Raw genomic sequence first — 19,146 nt, forward strand, 5'->3', positions numbered from 1 at the left:
TATTTCCAACTTCAAACCATCTTAATTTTTCCCACGCCCCTCATGTCATATTACATACTTAATACTGTTGTTTAAAAAATGCACTTTGTATAAATAACTTCATTTTTAAAGTAAACTTTTAATCACTACTATAAATGGAAACTAGAACTTGCCAAAAGTAGAATAAAACTGAGAAATCAATACAAAGAAAATAAAACGTTAAGTTCTAGCCAGGAAGCACTGCCTCAAGCTTCAGGATCACTGTTAAAACTGAAGATTAATCTATGTACACGACTGGAGAGTAAGTCCCAATCCTCTAGCATGATGTTGTGCTTCGGGGAAATACTGCCCTGTACGAAGAAATAGAACTCTTCGGAGGGAAGATGACATTCACTCGTTCTACCCAGCTCCCTGGATAGGTGAAGAAAGTTTGAAAGCCACAAAATGTAGAAGAAAATTAACTCTTGTATTGTAGCATGTCCCACCATGGTCCTAGTGGGGCCAGTGCTGAATTCCTGGTAGCAGTGCCCAGACCTCGTAAGCACTGAAGGCATGGTGGGTGTTTCGCTGGAGCCACGTCTGGCTTTTGGCCAGGAGTCCTTTGCAGGGCTGTGTCTCTTCATCAGTCTCCCAACTCTGGCTGGGAGGACTGTTCTTGGATCTGCAGCCTGCTGAGCTGTCCGCTGCTCACTGGGGGCTGTAGCTTTCCCCAGGGCTGTCTTATTCTCCTGAGCCCAGTTTGTGGTTACAGCTTCATGGCTTCCTGCTCCACTGACTGGTCTGAGGGTGCCAGGTACTTCTCCTGGATGTTCAGGGTACTGAGGGAGAGTAGGTCAAGGATTACATCATGGGCAAGATCTGACCTCTACCGATGTCTGCCTCCCGCTTTCCAGCCACGTTTGGCAGAGTACTTCCATCCTTCTTCCTTCTTCATAATTATAGCTACAGGCAACAGGGACCAACTGGGTCTGAGAAGCCTATCAAAGCAACCCAATTCAAATGTTCCTATATTCACCTTTTTCCCACATTGCTGAGGATCAAAAAGCCAGAACGCTAACCCTTCAGCTCTGTGTTAGGACACATGCTCCGAGCCAGACCATGGGGATTTAAATCCTGCTTTTGTGCCCTGGCTGGTGTGGCTCAGTGGCTTGAGCGCTGGCCTGCAAACCAAAAGGTCGCCAGTTCAATTCCCAGTCAGAGCACATGCCTAGGTTACAGGCCAGGTCCCCAGCTGGGGATGTGTGAGAGGCAACCGATCAATGTATCTCTCATACATTGTTGTTTCTTGCCTTCTCTTTCTCCCTCCCTTCCCATCTCTCCAAAAGAAGTAAATAAATAAATCTTTAATTCCTGATTTTGTTATGCCCTTTTTTTCATCTCTAAAACAAGAGTTGTTATGAGAATAAAATGAGACAATGAATACAAAATGCCTAGCATGGCACCTGACTCACAGTAGGTGCTTAAGAACTGTTTATGACATTTAATCTTTTGCCAAGGAAGGGAACTTAAGGGTGCTCAAAGAAATCGACAAATTTCACCCTGGCTGGTGTGGCTCAGTGGATTGAGCACCCACCTGTGAACCAAAGGGCTGCTGGTTTGATTCCTGGTCAGGACACATGCCTGGGTTGCGGGCCACTCCCCAGATGGGGACATGCGAGAGGCAACCTAATCAGTGTATCTCTCTCTTGCACATTGTTGATGTTTCTCTCCCTCCCTTGCCCTCTCTCTAAAAAGTGAGTAAAATCTTAAAGAGAGAAAACGACAAATTTCCACTTGGGCCACAGGGTACCTTCTACCTCTCTGGGACAGCAGTTAAGGACACAAATCAAATTCACAAAGGGAAAGACCATGACACTGCTGATGGCCTGAGGTTGGGGTCTGGGGTCTGACTAGGAAATGGGGATTGACCCTGGTTAGGTTGGCCACTATGGTGCTCTACTAAATGACTCCAGTGTTAGCAGCTGAGATTCTACAACAAAGGAGACCGAGGTTTGAACTGTTCTTCCAAACACATGCTGAGTGAGGGACCTTGGGTTTGTTACTCTCAGAGCCCCAACTGTCTATAAAAGGAGATTGAGAACTTCTGGCCAAGATGGAGGCCTAGACAGACATGCTGGGTCTCCCTCCACAACTAAGAAGGAATACAACTACCTCAAAACTAGAGACAACCAGAAGTTCCAGAAAATCAAGCTGCAGGGAGGTCCAACAAACAAAGATATAAAGAAGAAATTCTAATCCTGACTGGTAGGAGGGGCGAAGCTGGGGCAGAGAGGACGTGGTGTGGTGGTGGAAACAGTGGCAGGCCAGCAGAAAGTGCAGTCACACATTTTAAAAAGTCAGGAGGGACACCTGGGGAGTGTTCCCAGCTTCTGACCAGACAGCGCAGCTCACAGTCCTAGCGCCAGAGAAAAATCAAGCCTCATTGATTCTTACTGTGCAAACCAGTGGGGGTTGGGGCGGAGGAAAAACTGCAGGTCTTAGTAGAGTTCACTTGTTTAAAGGGCCCCCATGGACCTAGAAGGTCTGCAGACCCACCCACTCTGGGAACCATGGCCAGGGCAACAGCTAGAGGGGTGCCAGTCCCATATGGAAGTGGGAAAGTGCCTGGAAAAGGGGCGAGTGCTGAGCAAGTGGCATTGCTCCCTCTCTGACCTCTCCCCCACATACAGTGCCACAATGTGGTGTAACAGGTCACCCTGTACGAATACCTAAGGCTCCGCCCCTTACAACGTACAGGTGCAACAGCTCTAAGACACAGAGGCAAACAAACACAAGAGCCTGTCAAGATGAGGAGACAGAGGAGTATGGCCCAAAAGGGGGACTGGATCAAGGATCCAGTGGGAGAACTAAGTGATGAGGAGATAGCCAACCTCACAGATGCAGAATTCAAAACACTGGTGATAAAGCTGCTCATAGGTTTGACAGATATGCTTGAGTATGGCAAACGCATAAGGGAAGAAGTGAAGGCTATGCTAAATGAAACGAAGGAAAATCCACACAAAACCAATGGTGAAAGGAAAGAAACCGGGATTCAAATAAATGATTTGGAATATAAAGAAGAAATAAAGCCAACCAGTACAGAATGACTAAACAAGAATCGAAAAAAAATGAGGAGAGGCTTAGGAACCTCTGGGACAACTTTAAACGTGCCAACATCCAAATCATAGGGGTGCCAGAAGGAGAAGAGGAAGAGCAAGAAATTGAAAGCTTATGTGAGAAAATAATGAAGGAAAACTTCCCAAATTTAGTGAAGGAAATAGACATATAAGTCCAGGAAGCACAGAGAATCCCAAAGAAACTAGACCCAGAGAGGACCACACCAAGACCATCATAATTAAAATGCCAAAGGTTAAAGATAAAGAGAGAATCCTAAAAGCAGCAAGAGAAAAGCAGAGTTACCTACGAAGGGGCGCCTATAAGACTATCAGCTGATTTCTCAAAAGAAACTTTACAGGCAAGGTACTGGCAAGAAGTATTCAAGGTGATGAAAAGCAAGGACCTACAACTAAGATTACTCTATCCAGCAAAGCTATCATTTAGAATGGAAGGGAAGATGAAGTGCTTCCCAGATAAGGTAAAACTAAAAGAGCTCATTATCACCAAGCCATTATTGTATGAAATTTTAAAGGGACTCATTTAAGAAAAAGAAGATCAAAACTATGAACACTAAAATGACAACAAACTCACAACTATCAACAACTGAATCTAAAAAATAAAAACAAAATCCAACTAAGCAAACCAGAATAGGAACAGAATCATAGGTATAGGGATCATTTGGAGGGTTATCAGATGGGAGGGGGGAGGGGGAAAAATGGGGAAATGGTGCAGGGATTAAGAAGCATAATTGGTTGGTACAAAATAGGGGGAAGTTAATAATAATATAGGAAAGGGTGAAGCCAAAGAACTTATATGCATGACCCACGGATATGAACAAAGGAAGGTGGGATTGCTGGAGGAAGAGGGGTACTGAGCAAAGGGGAGCAAAGGGGGAAAAAACTGGGACTACTGTAACAACATAATCAATAAAATATAATTAAAAATTAAAAAATATATATATAAAAAAGGGGATTAAATGAAGATTCAATGATATCCTGCAAAGTATGTAGTCCACCAGATGATGTTCAGATCAGAGACTTTCTTTACCATCTCATGGAGCCATCCATCAAAATCCATCTCACCCCTACACAAACTGACTCTGAACCCATGCCCCCTTCCCTTCAGTTTTCCTCAGGAGGTGACACCTTGTTCCTATGCAAGTCGGCCCTGACAATCACTCAGGATCAGTGCTTGACTTGGAATAATCTCAAACCTGCCTTATTTCTGCTCTGAAGCCCACACTCCTGAGCAGGGCACACAAAACCCTGCATTCTCTCTGCCCATCTGTCTGGCCCTATCACTGCTCCCCAGTCAGAAGTCCTATCCTGCCCACAAGTCATGCCTTTCTACTTGCAACCCCCAAGACTTGTCTCAATCTTTTAACTCCTATGCCTTTGTATACACTGTTTTCTTTGCCTTGAACTCCCTTTCCCACTTAATCAACCTGGCTAACCCTTATTTTGAGATGATGCAACTCAAATGCCACTACCACAATACAGCTTCCTGTACCCACTCACTCCTCTCTTTATACCAATTCCTAAAATCAGCACAAATGTATATGGTTAAAAATATGCCCTGGCTGATGTGGCTCAGTGGATTGAGTGCTGGCCTGTGAACCGAAGGGTCACTGGTTCAATTCCCAGTCAGGGCACATGCCCGGCTTGGGGCTGAGTCCCCAGTTGGAGGCATGTGAGAGGCAACCAATCTATGTTTCTCCCTCTGTCTCCTTTTACTGCTCTCTAAAGGTAGATAAATAAAATCTTAAAAAAAAAAAAATCCTTAAAACTCCTTTGTAAGATTCAATATATAATAATCTAAGCATTATGCTCTATACCTGAAACCAATACAAATTAATATTGAAAGTAAACTATAATTGAAAAACAAAAAAAAACACCATAAAACATTCAGGGAATCAGAACCAAAAGAAAATACCTTTAAAATTTCTTAAATCATTTCTTAAATACAGTATACATGGTTTTATAAACGGGAATCCTGTATGATAATATGATTGCATAATGTATGGTGTGCAAAATTTCACAGCACTATTGAAAGTGCCCCTCCCCCTTTTTGCTGAGCACGTGCAGTTGACTTTGCCAGCATTAATGGCATGTGTGAGGCAGCACCTCAGTCCCTTCTTGAGGCACCACAGACTCTACTGCCATCATTTGTAACTCACCTGTTTCCCTCTGAATTTTGTTTCCCACGTGTGAAAGGGTCTGACACAGATCAGTAAGTGTTGGCTGAAACCATTTTCCTCCCTTTCAAGGACTCTGGGGCCCTCCCACCCTGCCCTGTCTCCAGTATCCTGTGTAAATGTCAAATCTCTGAAACCAGCCCAGAAAGCCTGGACTTGCTGTCCTGCCTCACATGTGGCCTCTGTGACCTGAGAGACACCTGCACATGACTTCGACTCCGCCCTCACTGGTCCAGTTTTGAAGGTCTAGCTGCCTCCCAAACAGCTCTGACTGTCCCAGGGCACATCTGTCAGCTCCCATCCCTTTAATTCATGTGACAAACCTTCCTCTCTCTCTTCTTCCCTCAGTGACTTGCACAACCACCCATGCCACTGTCTAAGCCAGAAACTGGGAATCTAAACTTTGCTCCACCTCCATCTATCTTACAACCATCTAGTCATAAACTCTGGTAGTCTATTACCTTAATATTTTTCCAGTCCACACTCTTCTTCCTATTCTCACTACTACCATTTAATCTCTTCTCTTCTAGAATCTGTAAAAACTCTCCTGCCCCTAGCCACATCCCTTAAATGCATTTTCCACACTTGGCGGAGATTTTTTAAAATGTCCATCTGTTCATGTCACAACCTGCTCAACAATATACCATGCTGGTTCCTACTATTCACCAGAAGCTCAAATCCACCCTCTTTAGCAGGGCACTCATGGGCTCCATCGCCAGCCCTGGACCCCCTTTTCCCCTTCACACTCAAGACAACAGTTAAACCGAACCCCTTGCTTCTCTCCCAAGTGACCAAAGCCCTTTCATTCCTGAGCCTCTGCATTTGCTGCTCCTTGTTATCAATATCCTTCCTTGTCCTCAGGTACAACCAACCCTGAAGCCTTCTAAGGGACCACCCTTTGCACATGAAAGACAGTCATCAGGGAGCCCAATTACTCAACATGAAATCAGTCATCTAGAAGGGCTGATGAAGCCATTCCTGAGTCCCAGGTCTCATTCCCTCCCATCCACTCCCCACCCCTTTCGGTGTGCCTACGAGGCTAGAAAGCAAGGATACGAGGAGAAATGGAAGTCAGCTCCCATTGCAGCAGACATCATGGCCTCCAGGCTTCGCTGCTCCTGGACCCCGAAGCAGTAGCCATTGGCTTTATCCACAGCCTGAAGGACCCGCTGGATACTCTCCTTGTCCTAGGCAGGGAGGAGAGGAACAGCTCTGTGAGTGAAACAGAGGTGTGTGGAACTGAGGTTATATCAAACTGCCTGCGGTCTCCAAACACCCTCCTCAGTCTTGCCTCATGAAGCCTCTGCACATGCAGCTTCCTTGACCTGGAGTGGTTCTACATGTTTCCAGGGGCCTGGCTACATCCCATTTTCCCTGACCACCAAACCACCTAAATGAGAACACATAAGCTCCTTCATGCACAACCAGAGTCCCCTGGGTGTATCCATTATAGCTCTGATACTATCATTTTACTATTAATAAATTATTAACTCATCTGCCTCCCCTGCTCAACTGTGCTCCCCTTGAGGTCAGGGACTCATTTGTCAAGGTATTCCCAGTGCCTGGCACAATACTTAGCTAACAGTAAGCACCCAATAAATATGCATGTAACCTATTTATTTACTTACCCATGTAAAAGTGATAAGAACAACTCATATTCACATGTCAGGAAGAAAAGATCATTACAGTCCCTTACCACAATGCCTAGCATAGAAAGCCTTCAATAAGTGGTAGTTGTGCCCTGGCTAAGCAGCTCAGTTGGTTAGAGCACTGTACACTAAAGCCATGGGTTCGATCCCCAGTCAGAGCACATACAAGGACCAACCAATGAATGCATAAATAAGTCAAACAACAAATCAATGTTTCTCTCTCTCTCTAAAAATCAATTTTAAAAAAAGTGGTAGTTGTTATGATTAATATTATAGAATTCAACTCATTTTAGAGAAGAGTGTGGTATTAAAAAGGGAAGGGACAAGTTCACTCAACTCTACCCATTGCAGAAAGGAATCAAGCATGCACTGGTGTCTCCAGGTTATTTCTGCAGGGTGATGGTGAGAGGTACAGTGCTTGGGTATGACTCTGCAAAGTCAGCCAGCAGTTGCTCATCTTGAAGGAGCCTGAGAGATTTGTCACTGGCCTTGGTCAAGTCCCTTGCTGGTGATTTTCTGATCTTATCCATTTTCACACTGAGGAAGGAACATGTGTAGAGAGGACCAAGCAACACAGAATAGACAGGGCCAAGGTCTGGTTCATCCTCTTTACTGGAATCCTGTCACCAGAGCCCTTGGGGACTGAATGACACTTGGGCCTAGGACAAAGACCATTGTTGAGCCCTCAAAGCCTCCCGTACACTTGGCTTGGTGAGGTCCCAGGCACCATTAGAGCCTATAGTCGGGGAAGAAATCTTTTAGTCCTTGGTACCTGGATATTGAGAGGAATGAAGGAGACCAGGCTGTAGTCTTCAATGAGCTGCACCAGTTTCTCATTGAGCTGACGGTAGTGGCGGAAGAAAGGGTCAGAGGCCAGGTGGTCAAGCAAGTAGGAGAGGTCCAGGACCTCTGTGTAGTAGTCCAGGTTGAAGGCTAAGGAGAGAAACCAGTGTTCAGAAGTAGCTGGCATCAGCCTAAAGACAGGGACTGTCTTTTTTCTTTCTTCCTCTGCCTTCATTCCCTCACTCATTTATTCATTCAACGATGGCATGAAATGAAGTTAAGGAGAAGGAAATAGCTGGTTTCACCTGCTGGCTCCGTCATTCACTAGCTATATGGACAGGTACCCACCTCATGGGGTTGCTGTGAGGATTAAATGCTGTAAACCCTACTGCCTGGTACAAACAAGTGCTCGATCAATGGTAGTCAATAATGATATCAAACAGGTACCAAGTACAATGCTTGGTGCTTCCCTTACGAAGTTCAGTCAGATAGTAACTCCAGGACCCAGCACACACTGAAAGGACTTTAGCATGGTGGCATCTGGGTTAATATCTATTCCCTTCTGAGCCAGTTCCTTCTTAATATAAAATAAGGAGATCAGACTAGATGACTCGGGGCTCCAAACTTGTGTTCTACGAATACAAACTTCCCACGAAGAGAAGGAAAGTGGGTCTGCATTGTCCATTTCAGCCTGGAAAATCAAGCAGTTGGGCTGCTCAGCAGGTCTGACCCAAAGTGAGCTGAGGGACCAGGCTGTCCAAGATCGGAGATTGATCAACTCACTTCCTGAGCTCTGCTTCCCATGTTCTAAATTAGCTCTAATTAGAAACTGACACCCCTGCGCCTACAAGGAAGAATGTCCTGGGCATTCCACAAACTTCTTGGATTGCTTGACAGATACATTTCTCAACAAGAATTAAGAAACTGGAGCCAGGTACACCTGGGTTTACATTTCACCTCAGCTACTGTACTAGCTGTGTGATTCATGTAAGGTCTCTGGGCCTCAACTGTCCCATCTGATTTGCTTATCAGCCTCTTGTGAGGATGACTATCAGGAGTCAGAGCTAGGAAGGTAGAAGACCACCACGTAGCCGTCTGGACTGGAGGCTGTGAAGGGGGAGAGAGGCTTGGGAGGACTACAAATCTGGGCATAGATAAAATGGGGCTTCTGGGCTTGCCAAGAAATGGACCAGGACTCTCGATTGACCAGGAGATGCTAAGGGGGCACCTCCCAGGTGCTGACATCCCTTTATGTCCTGACTGGTAGCCAGTAAGCCTTCCCTGGACAAGGTCCCTACCCATCACTCTCCCAACAGTCTCTCTTCCTGTTCGCTGCTGGTCACTTTAGCTGTTCTTCTTCTTTGTGGCTAGAGATGCTATTTAGGGAACTGATGCCCCCAGCTCAAGCAGAGCACTAATTTTGCAGGAAAGAAATTCTGGTCATAGGGTCCTTATGCAACTTCACCCCCTACCAGGCTGCTTTTCCCTCAATTTTTTCCACCTTGACGACGGCACCCTTATCTGTCCACTGGCTCACTCAGAAACATAAGCATCATCCTTAATTCCTCTGTCTCCATGTCCAATCCACAAACAAATCCTATTTCTTGAACAAATTTTGAATCTACTTCTCTCCATTCCCATTACCACTCTTTGAGCTGCTGCAAAAATCTCCTAAAGCAGTTGTTTTCATTCTTGCCCCTTTCAGTTCATTCTCCACAAAGCAGCTAGAATTACCTTTTCAGTTTATGTTATTCCCTTGCTTAATATTCAACAATTCTTTCCTGTATTTAACTAGTACAGTTTTTGCCCCTGCTGACCTCCCTCGCCTCATTTCCTACCACCTTTCCATTGACCACTAGCTCAGCTACCCTGTCCTATCCCCTTTCCTTGAACACAAAAAGCACTTTCCTGCCTAAGGGCCTTTACCCCTACTGGTCCCTGCCTAGAACAGTTCTCCCTTGGCTGGCTCATCACCATTCAGGTCTTAGGTGAGATGATACTGCTCATTCCCCACCATTCACTGTCCCATTATTCAGTTTTAATTCCTTCATAATACTTTTGCTATCTGTAGCTCCCTTGTCCCCACTACCCAGAATAGTACCTTCCACAAAATAAATGGGAAGGGTCATGACCTGTCTGTGGCTATGATCATCAGGCCATGCATGGTCCCTGGGGGCAGCTTCCTTTAGCAGAGACCTCTGTTTCACTCTGGCCCAACCACTGTCCTACACCTTGCCTGCCCCAGACAGGAGCACTTACCCAGCTTTCCATAGTGCTCGATGAGGTCCATCTTGGAGAGGAGGTTGACATGGGGCAACTCTACATGCAGCATAGTGGCCAGGGAGGTACACAGTACTGAAATGAACTTGGCTGGGTCTGTGCAGTAGTGAGAATCTACCAGGTGGACAGCAGTCAGCTGAGAGGAGGAAGAGGGAGAGTGAGAGGGGCCTGGGGAGTCAGAGAAAATCAGGGCATATGCCTCCCCCATCACACTGGGGATGCCTGAGGACAGAGTGCAAGCCTTCCCGGTAAATCTCCTGTTTTGTTCTAAAAGCTACACTCGTTTCCTTCTCCCAGGAGATACAGGCATTCTTCTTACAAGATGCCTTCAATGCGCCTCCCAGTGGGCAACTGGTTCAATTCTCACTGCATCTGATTCCATTCTTTCACTTAATTTCGTCCCTAACTCACAAGAACAATCCCCATGCCATTTTTCACATAACTCCTTCCATACTTCCAATAATCCCAAATTGAGTTCGAACACACCTAGTTTACAGATGAGAAAGCTGAGATACAGAGAGATAAACTGACTTACCCAGGCCCACACAGTGAATCAATGGCAGAGCCAGAATTCGAAATCACACCTGTTACACTCCAAAGCAACTCTGCCCCTACCTCGCTGTGTGACATGTCCTCCCTTCCTTCATCTGCAAAATGGGCCTGCCCCATCCAACACGCACCCTGAGGTCCCACTGGGTCATCTGGGAGAAGATGCTTCGCAGGGCGCCGTGGTGCGTGCAGAGCTCCACTTGGCCTGGGCAGTCGAAGAGGAAGTAATGCCCGCGAAGGGGGTCAAGCTTAGCACGCAGCCAGTCCAGGTTAGCCTCCAAGTACTCCATGCAGTACAGCAGGCCGCCGTTGGGCCCCAACCGCAGAGCATCCATCACGTCGCCCAAGCCCACCAGCTCGCTCACGTCCACCGCGCATTCGTACGGCAGCCCGTCGTTGGCCGGGTCCAGGTTCACTACCGCCACGCGCCGGCCTAGCGCGCGCAGAAACTCGCTCATGCCCAGGCAGTACGTGGTCTTCCCCGAGCCCGGGGGGCCGATCACCGCCTGTCCAAAAGCCGTGGTCGGAGCAGCCCCCGCCATGGGCGTCAATCGGTCCCGAGAGCAGCAGGTAAACAGCAGAGGAACAGGTAGCGCGACCGTGCCGGAAGCAAGATCGAGGGCGACGTGCACTCTGGGTGGGGGACGCAGTAGCGATGTCCCCGAGTAGCTTAAGCAGGAACAGCAGGAAGCCGAGCCACCCAAGAATGAAAACCCCGGTATTGACCAGACCAGCACCTGCTTCCGGATGAGGCCGGAAACGGCAACTCCCGGGGAGGAAGTCCCACCCTCATGGTGACGACACAAGTTAGCGCCGAGAATCCTGACAGCGCGCAGCGCTTCACTTCCGGCGAAGAAAGGAATAGGTCGGGTACTGAGGCCTATTTGGGCGCTTGGGGTCGAGCGAGGAACGTTCTTTTCGGGATTCCCCCAACCTTCCTAAAGACCCAAATTAGAAGAAAGAGAAATCCGGCCATAAAGTTTTTATTCTCCCTTCCGGTCTCAGATATGGGCCACCTCCCACGGATTCTCCGCCGTCTAGTCCTAGCCAGTAGGGGTAGAGGCAGTGGAAGGCCCGCCCAAGACCGTCTCTTCCGAGCACCACAAATCTCTTCCAGGTCTCTTTCCCACTTCTTCTGGCCCTCGTGGTGACCATACCCCAAGGAAGGTTTGTGATGACAAATAACCTTAGTCACTGGGGGAGTCAACAGCAGAAAGCCCAAACAGGGACCAGGATTAGGAGACTAACAAAGAGAGGCCATTAAGCCCTGATATCAAAGGGGAGGCGAGGGGGCTTTTTGTAAAAATGCCCCTGAGGTAGAGAGCCAGAAGGCAAGTTCATAACAAAGCACCCTGAAGGAGCCTCGCACAGTGCTGCTCCTTGCTTTCCTGGGAGCCTTCTTCCTGCTTCACTGGGAGATAAGGCTCCGGCAGAGGGCTGCCACTGTGCACTTGAGTACTGTAATCCTGACTAAGGAAGCCCCTGAACGTGTCGCTCAGGCTCTGAGAAGCTGTCCAAGGCTCAGCTGGAACCCCTCACAAAGGTCAGCTCTGTCCGAAACTTCATGCTGGTGGGTGGCTGGCGGCGGAGCAGCAACTCCCCTTGGTCCTGGGGTAGGGGCTCATCATAGATGGTGGAGATGAGCCCCAAACCATTTCCACGGGGTCTCTTCAGTTGCCCAAATGGCTGTAGCTTCTCTCCATGGTACCTGGATTAAAAAGAGTCCAGTTCTTTCTCAAACCCCAGTTAAACGGGTTGGGAAGGGACAGGGAAGTAGCTACTACACATCTGGTTTGTTCTGAAGACAGAGACTTTGGAAGTCTGGATCTTTGCTCTCCAGCCCCCTTACCCGTTCATCGACAATGCCAATAAGCAGAGGCCTCACTGCCTTCATTTTAAGGAGTACACAAAGTGTAAAACAACTGTCACCACTCTGTGACTTACAGTTACTTCCTAATGGCAATCATCAAGTCAAAACTCCTCAGATTAGGGGAATGAACCCCACAGGAGACCTAGACCTATTTTTATTCTTCTAACTCTGCTTTGAAGTTCATCCCCTAGGAGTCTCCAGCACCCACCCCAAAACCAGAGAGAAGGGGAAACCAGGGTACAGTTGAAAGGCTAGCTTCGGCCCCCAGGGAAGTTCCTCATTCATACTCACCCCAATCCACGCTTGCATCTGGGGTGCTGGCCATCATTATCCAGGGCCTCAGGCACCCCTGAGCACTGGCTGCCCAGGCCCTGGCCCTCAGCCCAGCCCTGTCGCTCCATCACCTTCCGCCCAATGCCCTGCAGAGGAAAGGGAGAAGACTCAAGAGATGGGGCTCCCATGGAGGGTGAGGGAAGGGGGGGTGAAGAGAAAGAATGGGGATAGAGAAGGAAGAAAAGAAGTCAATGGATTGGGCATAGTACTCACCTTGGTGTGGCGCTCAAAGGTGCCCACCTGGCCTTCGATCACGGAGCAGTTCTGGCCATCACGGAGTCTCTGTTCTAGACGCATTTGGACAGAGTCTCGGGCATCCTTGTCTCCACCATCTGAGGAAGCAGAACCCAGTTTGGAGAAGGGTTTCTCTCAGCAGAAGGGTGGGGGGGCAGAAGGGATCAGGTTTCTAGGACCTCCTCCACAAAATTATGTATTCATCTTTATGGTGTTTTTTTAACTTTATTATTCTCAAAAAAAATCATATAGCCAACAATGAAAAGACAGAATTAGAACTCAGGTCTTCTCTCCCGACCCAAGTCATTTTTGACTCCAGAATCTAAATTTTTAACAAGAGCACGAGCTCCTGATCCCCACTCTACCAGGGTCTGCCCACCAGACCCAAGGGCTCTGCCTACAGCCAGCACTTAATGCACTCAACTAGAGATGTCTTAAGAGAGGAAGCCTCTCAGTGAGCTACCCCAAGGAAACTGGTTTCCCGTCTTAGCCTCTGCTAAGTAAACTGTCACTGCAAGACCAGGGCACCAGTTGCACCTCCCAGTAACGCAACCCCTGGCCCAGTACTAGTACCTCTGTCGTAGTACACACTCATGTCCACATCCCAGTCATCGGCAGTCTGTTCATCGAAGTCTGCAGGTATAAAAGCATTAAGTAGAGTGAGTTAAGGACTCCCCGTTCTGTTGGAGGTTAAATCTAGACTTAGACATATGTTCTAGAACTTGAGGCTTTTGATAATAGTTTTAAATGTCTCCTGTGGGAGGGTCATTCAGAATTTGTGCGAGGGCATTTTCTCTCCACTCCACTGATTCCCCATCCCTAAACAGGTAACTGTTCCTTCATATACACAGTCAAGGTAAGCCACGTTCCTAGCCCTTTATTTGGGCCCACTATCAGGGATTCCACGCAGTGGAACATAGAGCCCTGAACAAATGCAGCAGGAATCACTTCCACCCTGTCTGGTGCCAGCATTACCTCCTTCTTCCTCCTGCCAGAACTGAGCATCGGTGTAGAATACCAGACCAGAGCCGCCCTTCTCCCACTTGAGCTCGATCTCCTCCTCAAAAAGTCGCTCAGTGGTACGCTCCTGCCCGGTCACGTCCTCATGCAGCGCTTCATGCCGCTCCCACTCCTCACCCCGGTCATCGTCCTGGGAAAGGCAGAGAGGTGACCTGCCTGTTTAGCTTCCTGACCTTAGGCCCACAAGGAGGGCAGCTCAGGGCACAGGAGGCCCATGAAATGCACCCTCAGCATCAGTCCTCCAAATTTTTCCAAGATGCAACACATATTAGGCTCTTGAGGCCTTGATCAAACACCTCTCTCCATCCCATTTCCCAACATACCTGGCTCTCTCCCCCGACAAGCCTGCTTCACTCTTATTTCTGTTTTTGGTCATATTGTTTCCCCTGCCTGAAATATCTGCTCTTCTCTCTCATCACCTTCTCTTCACTTGGTTAAATCCTCCTCATCCCTCAGGTTCTACAGTCTACATGGAGCCTCCCACACTGAGGCCACTACAGCACTCTCCGTGTCTCTGAACGTCTGTTTTAATCAGTACACACTGTTTAGGCCTTTATACCTGACAACACAAAGAAAGAAGGGACAAGAACTAATACCTATTTTCTACTGTGTGTCAGGCCCTTCACATAACTTAGCTCCTGTCTGGGTTAAACTTCAAGAGGCCTCAGGAATCACTGTTGCAGAACAAGTGTCAGAGAAAAGTAAGGACAGTCCCTCACTAGGATATGGTCCAGATGTGTTAGCAATTTTGTGCTTGAAGCTTTGAAGACATAGGTGAATTACTTTTTACCCAGAGTGTACCAAAAAAAAAAGTTTCCCAATCTCAGGGGTGTAGGGGGTGGGTGGAGGTGGCAGAGGATACAGGGGGAATACATGTTAATGGAAAAAAATACAATAAAATTAAAAAATAAAAAACAAATAAAAGTTGTAAAATGGAAGAAAATGTTTCCCAACAAATCACACCTCCCCTGACTTTATGAATGAATAACCAAGTTTGGAAAAAGAAGTAGAAGAAATGTGTATTTCATTGATAAAATTGAAGTGGAGGCTAATGTTCAATCCACAGACTTAGGGTCAGAAAACAGAGGGACTTCTCAGCCATATAATGAAAGCAAACAGAGATTAGACAAGCAGCAAAGGAGAGTGGGTTCACATGCCAGTTCTGCCTCTCCTTCCTTAGATGATCTTATCTCTTGGTAGGTTTTCATCTATACAGTCCTTCTGAGGAATGAAAAGATGACCCCTTTGGGAATATTCTGATAAAAGTTCTGGCCCCTCTTCAATGCCAGGAAGTTCTAATTCTTTGCAATCCTCCTGAGGACTCCAGGTTCAGAACTCTTTTAATGTACAATTGAAGAGGCGTATTCTTTTTATTTTTAATGGATTGAGAGAAAGAAAGAGAAACACCGGTTTGTTACTCCACTTATTTATGCACTCACTGATTGCTTCTTCTATGTACCCTGACATGAGATTGGACCTGCAATCTTTGCACATTGGGTGACACTCCAACCAAGCTACCCAGCCAGGGTGAAGAGTGGTATTCTTAATGCCTTGGCCTCTCTAAGCTGCCAGCTAAGACAGGGTGGCTCACTGTACTCACGTCATCTGAGTGTGATTCTTCCTCCTCCTCCTTTTCCCCTTCTTCCTCCGGCTCTCCACAGAGGCTGGCTGATATGCCTGTCCGGCAGGTTCCCTGGGGTATTTCCTCACCCTCAGCTGTGTACACATGCTCTTCCTGCTCCACAGTCTCTGAGTCCTCATACTGAAATGGCACATTGCCATAGCGCCGAGAGGAGCCTGTCTTGGGGAACTGGAGCTGCAGCTGGGTGATGATCCGAGGGGGCAGGCGACAGGCCCGGATCAACTCCAAAAAGACATGCAGGGGTGTCCCCACATTCCCATTGGGCATCAACACTGGTGGGTTCAGCTCTGGCAGTTGCTTCAGGTCAACAAGAGTAAAGGCTTCACTCTTAGCCTTCCAATTCTGCAGTTCTTTCCGGGTCTTGAAGGGAAAGGAGCCCAAACCTTGGGAAGCAGCGAGAAGAAATGACTCTTGAAACAGAAGCCTCCAGCAACCCTTGAGCCAGAAACCGGTCAAGGTTTAAATCCTTTAGTTTAATGCTGCTCCTCCCTTTCAAACTTTCCCTGAGTACTTTCCTCCATTCCCTGACCAGAACCAACTAGTAATTTCATGTAATTTCTCATTACTTCAGTTGAGAACACAAGTTTTTCCAGATCTAGTTCCTGTTGACTTTTTGATTCTCAACTGCCACCAACCCTTGGCCCCTGCACACCTTCATATCATGTGCTTCAGTCACATCAAACAATTTAACATTCCCTGAAACTTTCAAGGGCTTTCACATCCCTATTTATGTCTTTGCAAATACCATTTACTGTGAACACCACTTCTTTCCCACAAACCCTGTTTGTTATCTTTCAAGATCCAGATGAAAAGCCTGATCCCTATAGGAAATCGGTTTCTCCTCCTCTGTCTTCCCATAGCACTTTGTGATGAACAGCATATGCTCTGGAGCAAAATGCCTGGGTTTGTATTGTGACTCTGCCAATTACTAACTCTGTAATCTTGGGCAAGTAATGTAACTTCTGCATCCCTATTTCCTCACCTATAAAATGGGTAACAATAGATCCTACCTTACAGGATTGTTGTAGGAGTCAATAAAGAAATGAAAGGCTTATAAGAGTGCCTCGTAAGTGCACTGAAGTGCTCAGTAAATATTAATAATTAGAATGGCATCTCTGTGACAATTACCTTTTTACAAACCTGACTTCTCCCGATTCTGTGCATGGAATGTGTCCAACTGTCTCTGCCTACCAGCTGGAGTAACACTAGGTCTAGAAATATAACTAGGTTGGTTGAATGAATGAATGAGAGCTCTGCACGGTTTCCTGTTCCCCATCAAAGTGATTTCCCACGAAAATGGAACCAGTCCTGAAAAAAGAAATTCTTTTCATTTGCATCTTGCTAAGAGAGAACTGGGTGAGGAGCAACGAAAAGAGGACAATAAAGACAATAAAAGGATTAGAAACCTGATTTCCTTTTTATCCTCCTGTGTCGTGCAAAATCAATCCCTTCAGATAGAGAAAAGGGTCTCGAAGGGGTCATAATAAATGGAAAATGTTAGATCATCCACATAGGCTTCTTCCCGTATTTTTTTTTTTCCTGTTTCCAAGTAAACTAACGTACAAGTTGAGCCTGAAGCTCTGTCCAGAAATGACCTAAACTCCTGAAGAGTCGTAACCGGAAAACTGACTTATATCACCCGTTAGAAAAGGTGCCTGCATTCCAGGTCGTTGATTATCTTTCCCAATCATACCTGATGCCTCAGTAGGTATCCGAAGTCTGCGGATGAAACAACGACCAGGCAACGAAGTCCCCTGAGAATCCAGCCACCCGCGGCCCGAATACATGCGAAGAAGCCTCTGGGCTTGAGCCGCCCCCCGTACCGAGATAACGCAGCAGCAGGTGCGGGGCTGGGCGGGTGCAGAGTCCCGAGTGGAGAGAGTGCGGGCATCGGTGACTGAAGTCTGGGCAAGACTCTGGCCGATAGGAGTTAGGCCAGAGTCGGGGGTTGCCTGGGGAGTTGCCCGCTCAGGACGATGCCGGTAATGGAAACAAAGGAAGCCACAGTCGCTCTGTTCCCGGAACTGGCTAAAGTAGCTCCGTAGCTGGGCCGAGCGCAACTCGGAGGGGATGCCACTCACTATCAAGTAAACGGCCGCGTCTTCCTCCCCATCGCTGGGCACCGCCATCTTGAGTTGTCACATGACCGGCTGGAACCAATTCTCTCGAGAACAACGCGAGCGACGCAGAGGGCCTGAGTCACAATGCCGTGTACTCTGTGATTGGTCCGCCGGGGCTGTAGCATTGGAACCTGTAATTGGGGAGGTCTCGGAGAAGTTGCTGGGGTCTTTTTCCTCCGAAGAGAAGCCAGCGATGGTGGAAAAACTAACCTGAGCCCTGGCTCAGTGGCTTGGTAGGTTGGAGCGTGGTCCCTTACACTAAAAGGTTGCGAGATGACCCTGAGTCAGGGCACATACCTAGATCGCGGCTTCGATCCTGGAGGCAACCCATAGATGTTTCTTTCTCACTTCGCTGTTTCTCTCTCTCTCTCTCTCAAGTCAGTGAAAAGAAGGAAAAACTCACCGGAGAAGTGGCGTTACAGAACTCTTTCATGAACTCTTACGATGATCAGGTTAGAAGCCTACAGGAGGCGCAATTTTCAAGATCTTTAGTGGTTGGGGAATTTCCCCGATCTAATTTCAGAAACTTTTCAATCGTTCATCCATTTATCCATCCAGATCACTGGTGGACTTAAACAAATCACTAAAAAAAGATGATCCAGTTGAAAAGTGGGCCGAAGTCACTTCACAGAAGAAAAACACTTTTAATGAATACTTCAAGATGTTCAATCTCATTAATAATAAAGAAAGGCAATAAGACCCACTTCACATGTACCAGATTGGGGGGAAAAAAATCCTTAGATATCGGTGACGATGTGGAGCAAGCGTAGATCCCATACACTGTTGGTGGAAGTGCGAACTAGTACAACCACTTTGGAAAACAATCTGCCCCATAAAAGTGAAGCTACACATATCTTTTGACCTAGCATTTCCACTTACAGGTATATGCTTTTAAAAAATTCTTGCTTATGTCTATCAGGAGGTGCAGGATCGCTCTGTGATCCTGGAAAACGGAAGGTTAATAAACCCCTCCCAATCTGTGTTCTGGTACACAGGATACTGCAAAGAAACACCCTTCTATGACAGATAAAACCTGTGAGTGCCCCCTTGCTTACCTATGACAATGCACAGACTCCAAATTCCAATTCTTTGCCCCATAAACGCTTAGATGAACTGCTTGTCCCCATTGATGAATCACAACAAAAAGCTTATTAACCAAACTCTGGTTAAGCTTCTCTCCTTCCCCTAGGCCCCCTGAACTTTGCGTCCCCCACACCCCCTCCGCCAACACACAACCCCTCCTTAACAGACCCTCCAGAGAATAGACTGGCTTCAGGGTAAAACCTCTGAAATCCTGTCCCATTATGCCAATCTGGTCATCCCACATGCTCACACCCAGTTCTTTTTAGCCTGTTTACTCCTCCCTATGAAAGAATAACTTTTGCCTAACCCTTGAA

At 47.2% G+C, this 19,146-nt stretch overlaps 2 protein-coding genes across 2 annotated transcripts in view; both read right to left on the reverse strand.

Annotated features, from left to right (window-relative positions):
* The window catches only part of GPN2 (GPN-loop GTPase 2), a 12,892-nt gene extending 1,741 nt beyond the window's left edge, over positions 1-11,151 (reverse strand). The window contains exons 1-5 of the mRNA XM_090268873.1: positions 10,662-11,151; positions 9,961-10,117; positions 7,691-7,851; positions 6,326-6,456; positions 1-797 (exon numbers count right to left, since the gene is read on the reverse strand). The exon at positions 1-797 is cut by the window's left edge and continues 1,741 nt beyond it. Coding sequence (XP_090124999.1) covers positions 725-797; positions 6,326-6,456; positions 7,691-7,851; positions 9,961-10,117; positions 10,662-11,072 — 933 coding nt within the window. The 5' untranslated portion in view covers positions 11,073-11,151 and the 3' untranslated portion in view covers positions 1-724. The remainder of the gene's footprint in view (positions 798-6,325; positions 6,457-7,690; positions 7,852-9,960; positions 10,118-10,661) is intronic.
* Positions 11,152-11,497: 346 nt separating this feature from the next.
* Positions 11,498-17,800, reverse strand: GPATCH3 (G-patch domain containing 3). Its single transcript, XM_090268871.1, has 7 exons — positions 17,323-17,800; positions 15,588-16,012; positions 13,943-14,117; positions 13,541-13,600; positions 12,947-13,065; positions 12,692-12,819; positions 11,498-12,238 (listed from the first exon to the last, which is right to left on the reverse strand). Exons 1-7 carry the CDS (start codon positions 17,756-17,758, stop codon positions 12,052-12,054), a joined length of 1,530 nt encoding a protein of 509 aa, XP_090124997.1. The 5' UTR covers positions 17,759-17,800; the 3' UTR covers positions 11,498-12,051.
* Positions 17,801-19,146: the final 1,346 nt, after the last annotated feature.

The sequence above is a fragment of the Furipterus horrens genome, unplaced genomic scaffold, assembly GCF_987537825.1.
Source record: "Furipterus horrens unplaced genomic scaffold, mFurHor1.1.pri manual_scaffold_3, whole genome shotgun sequence".
Taxonomy (NCBI): Eukaryota; Metazoa; Chordata; class Mammalia; order Chiroptera; family Furipteridae; genus Furipterus; species Furipterus horrens.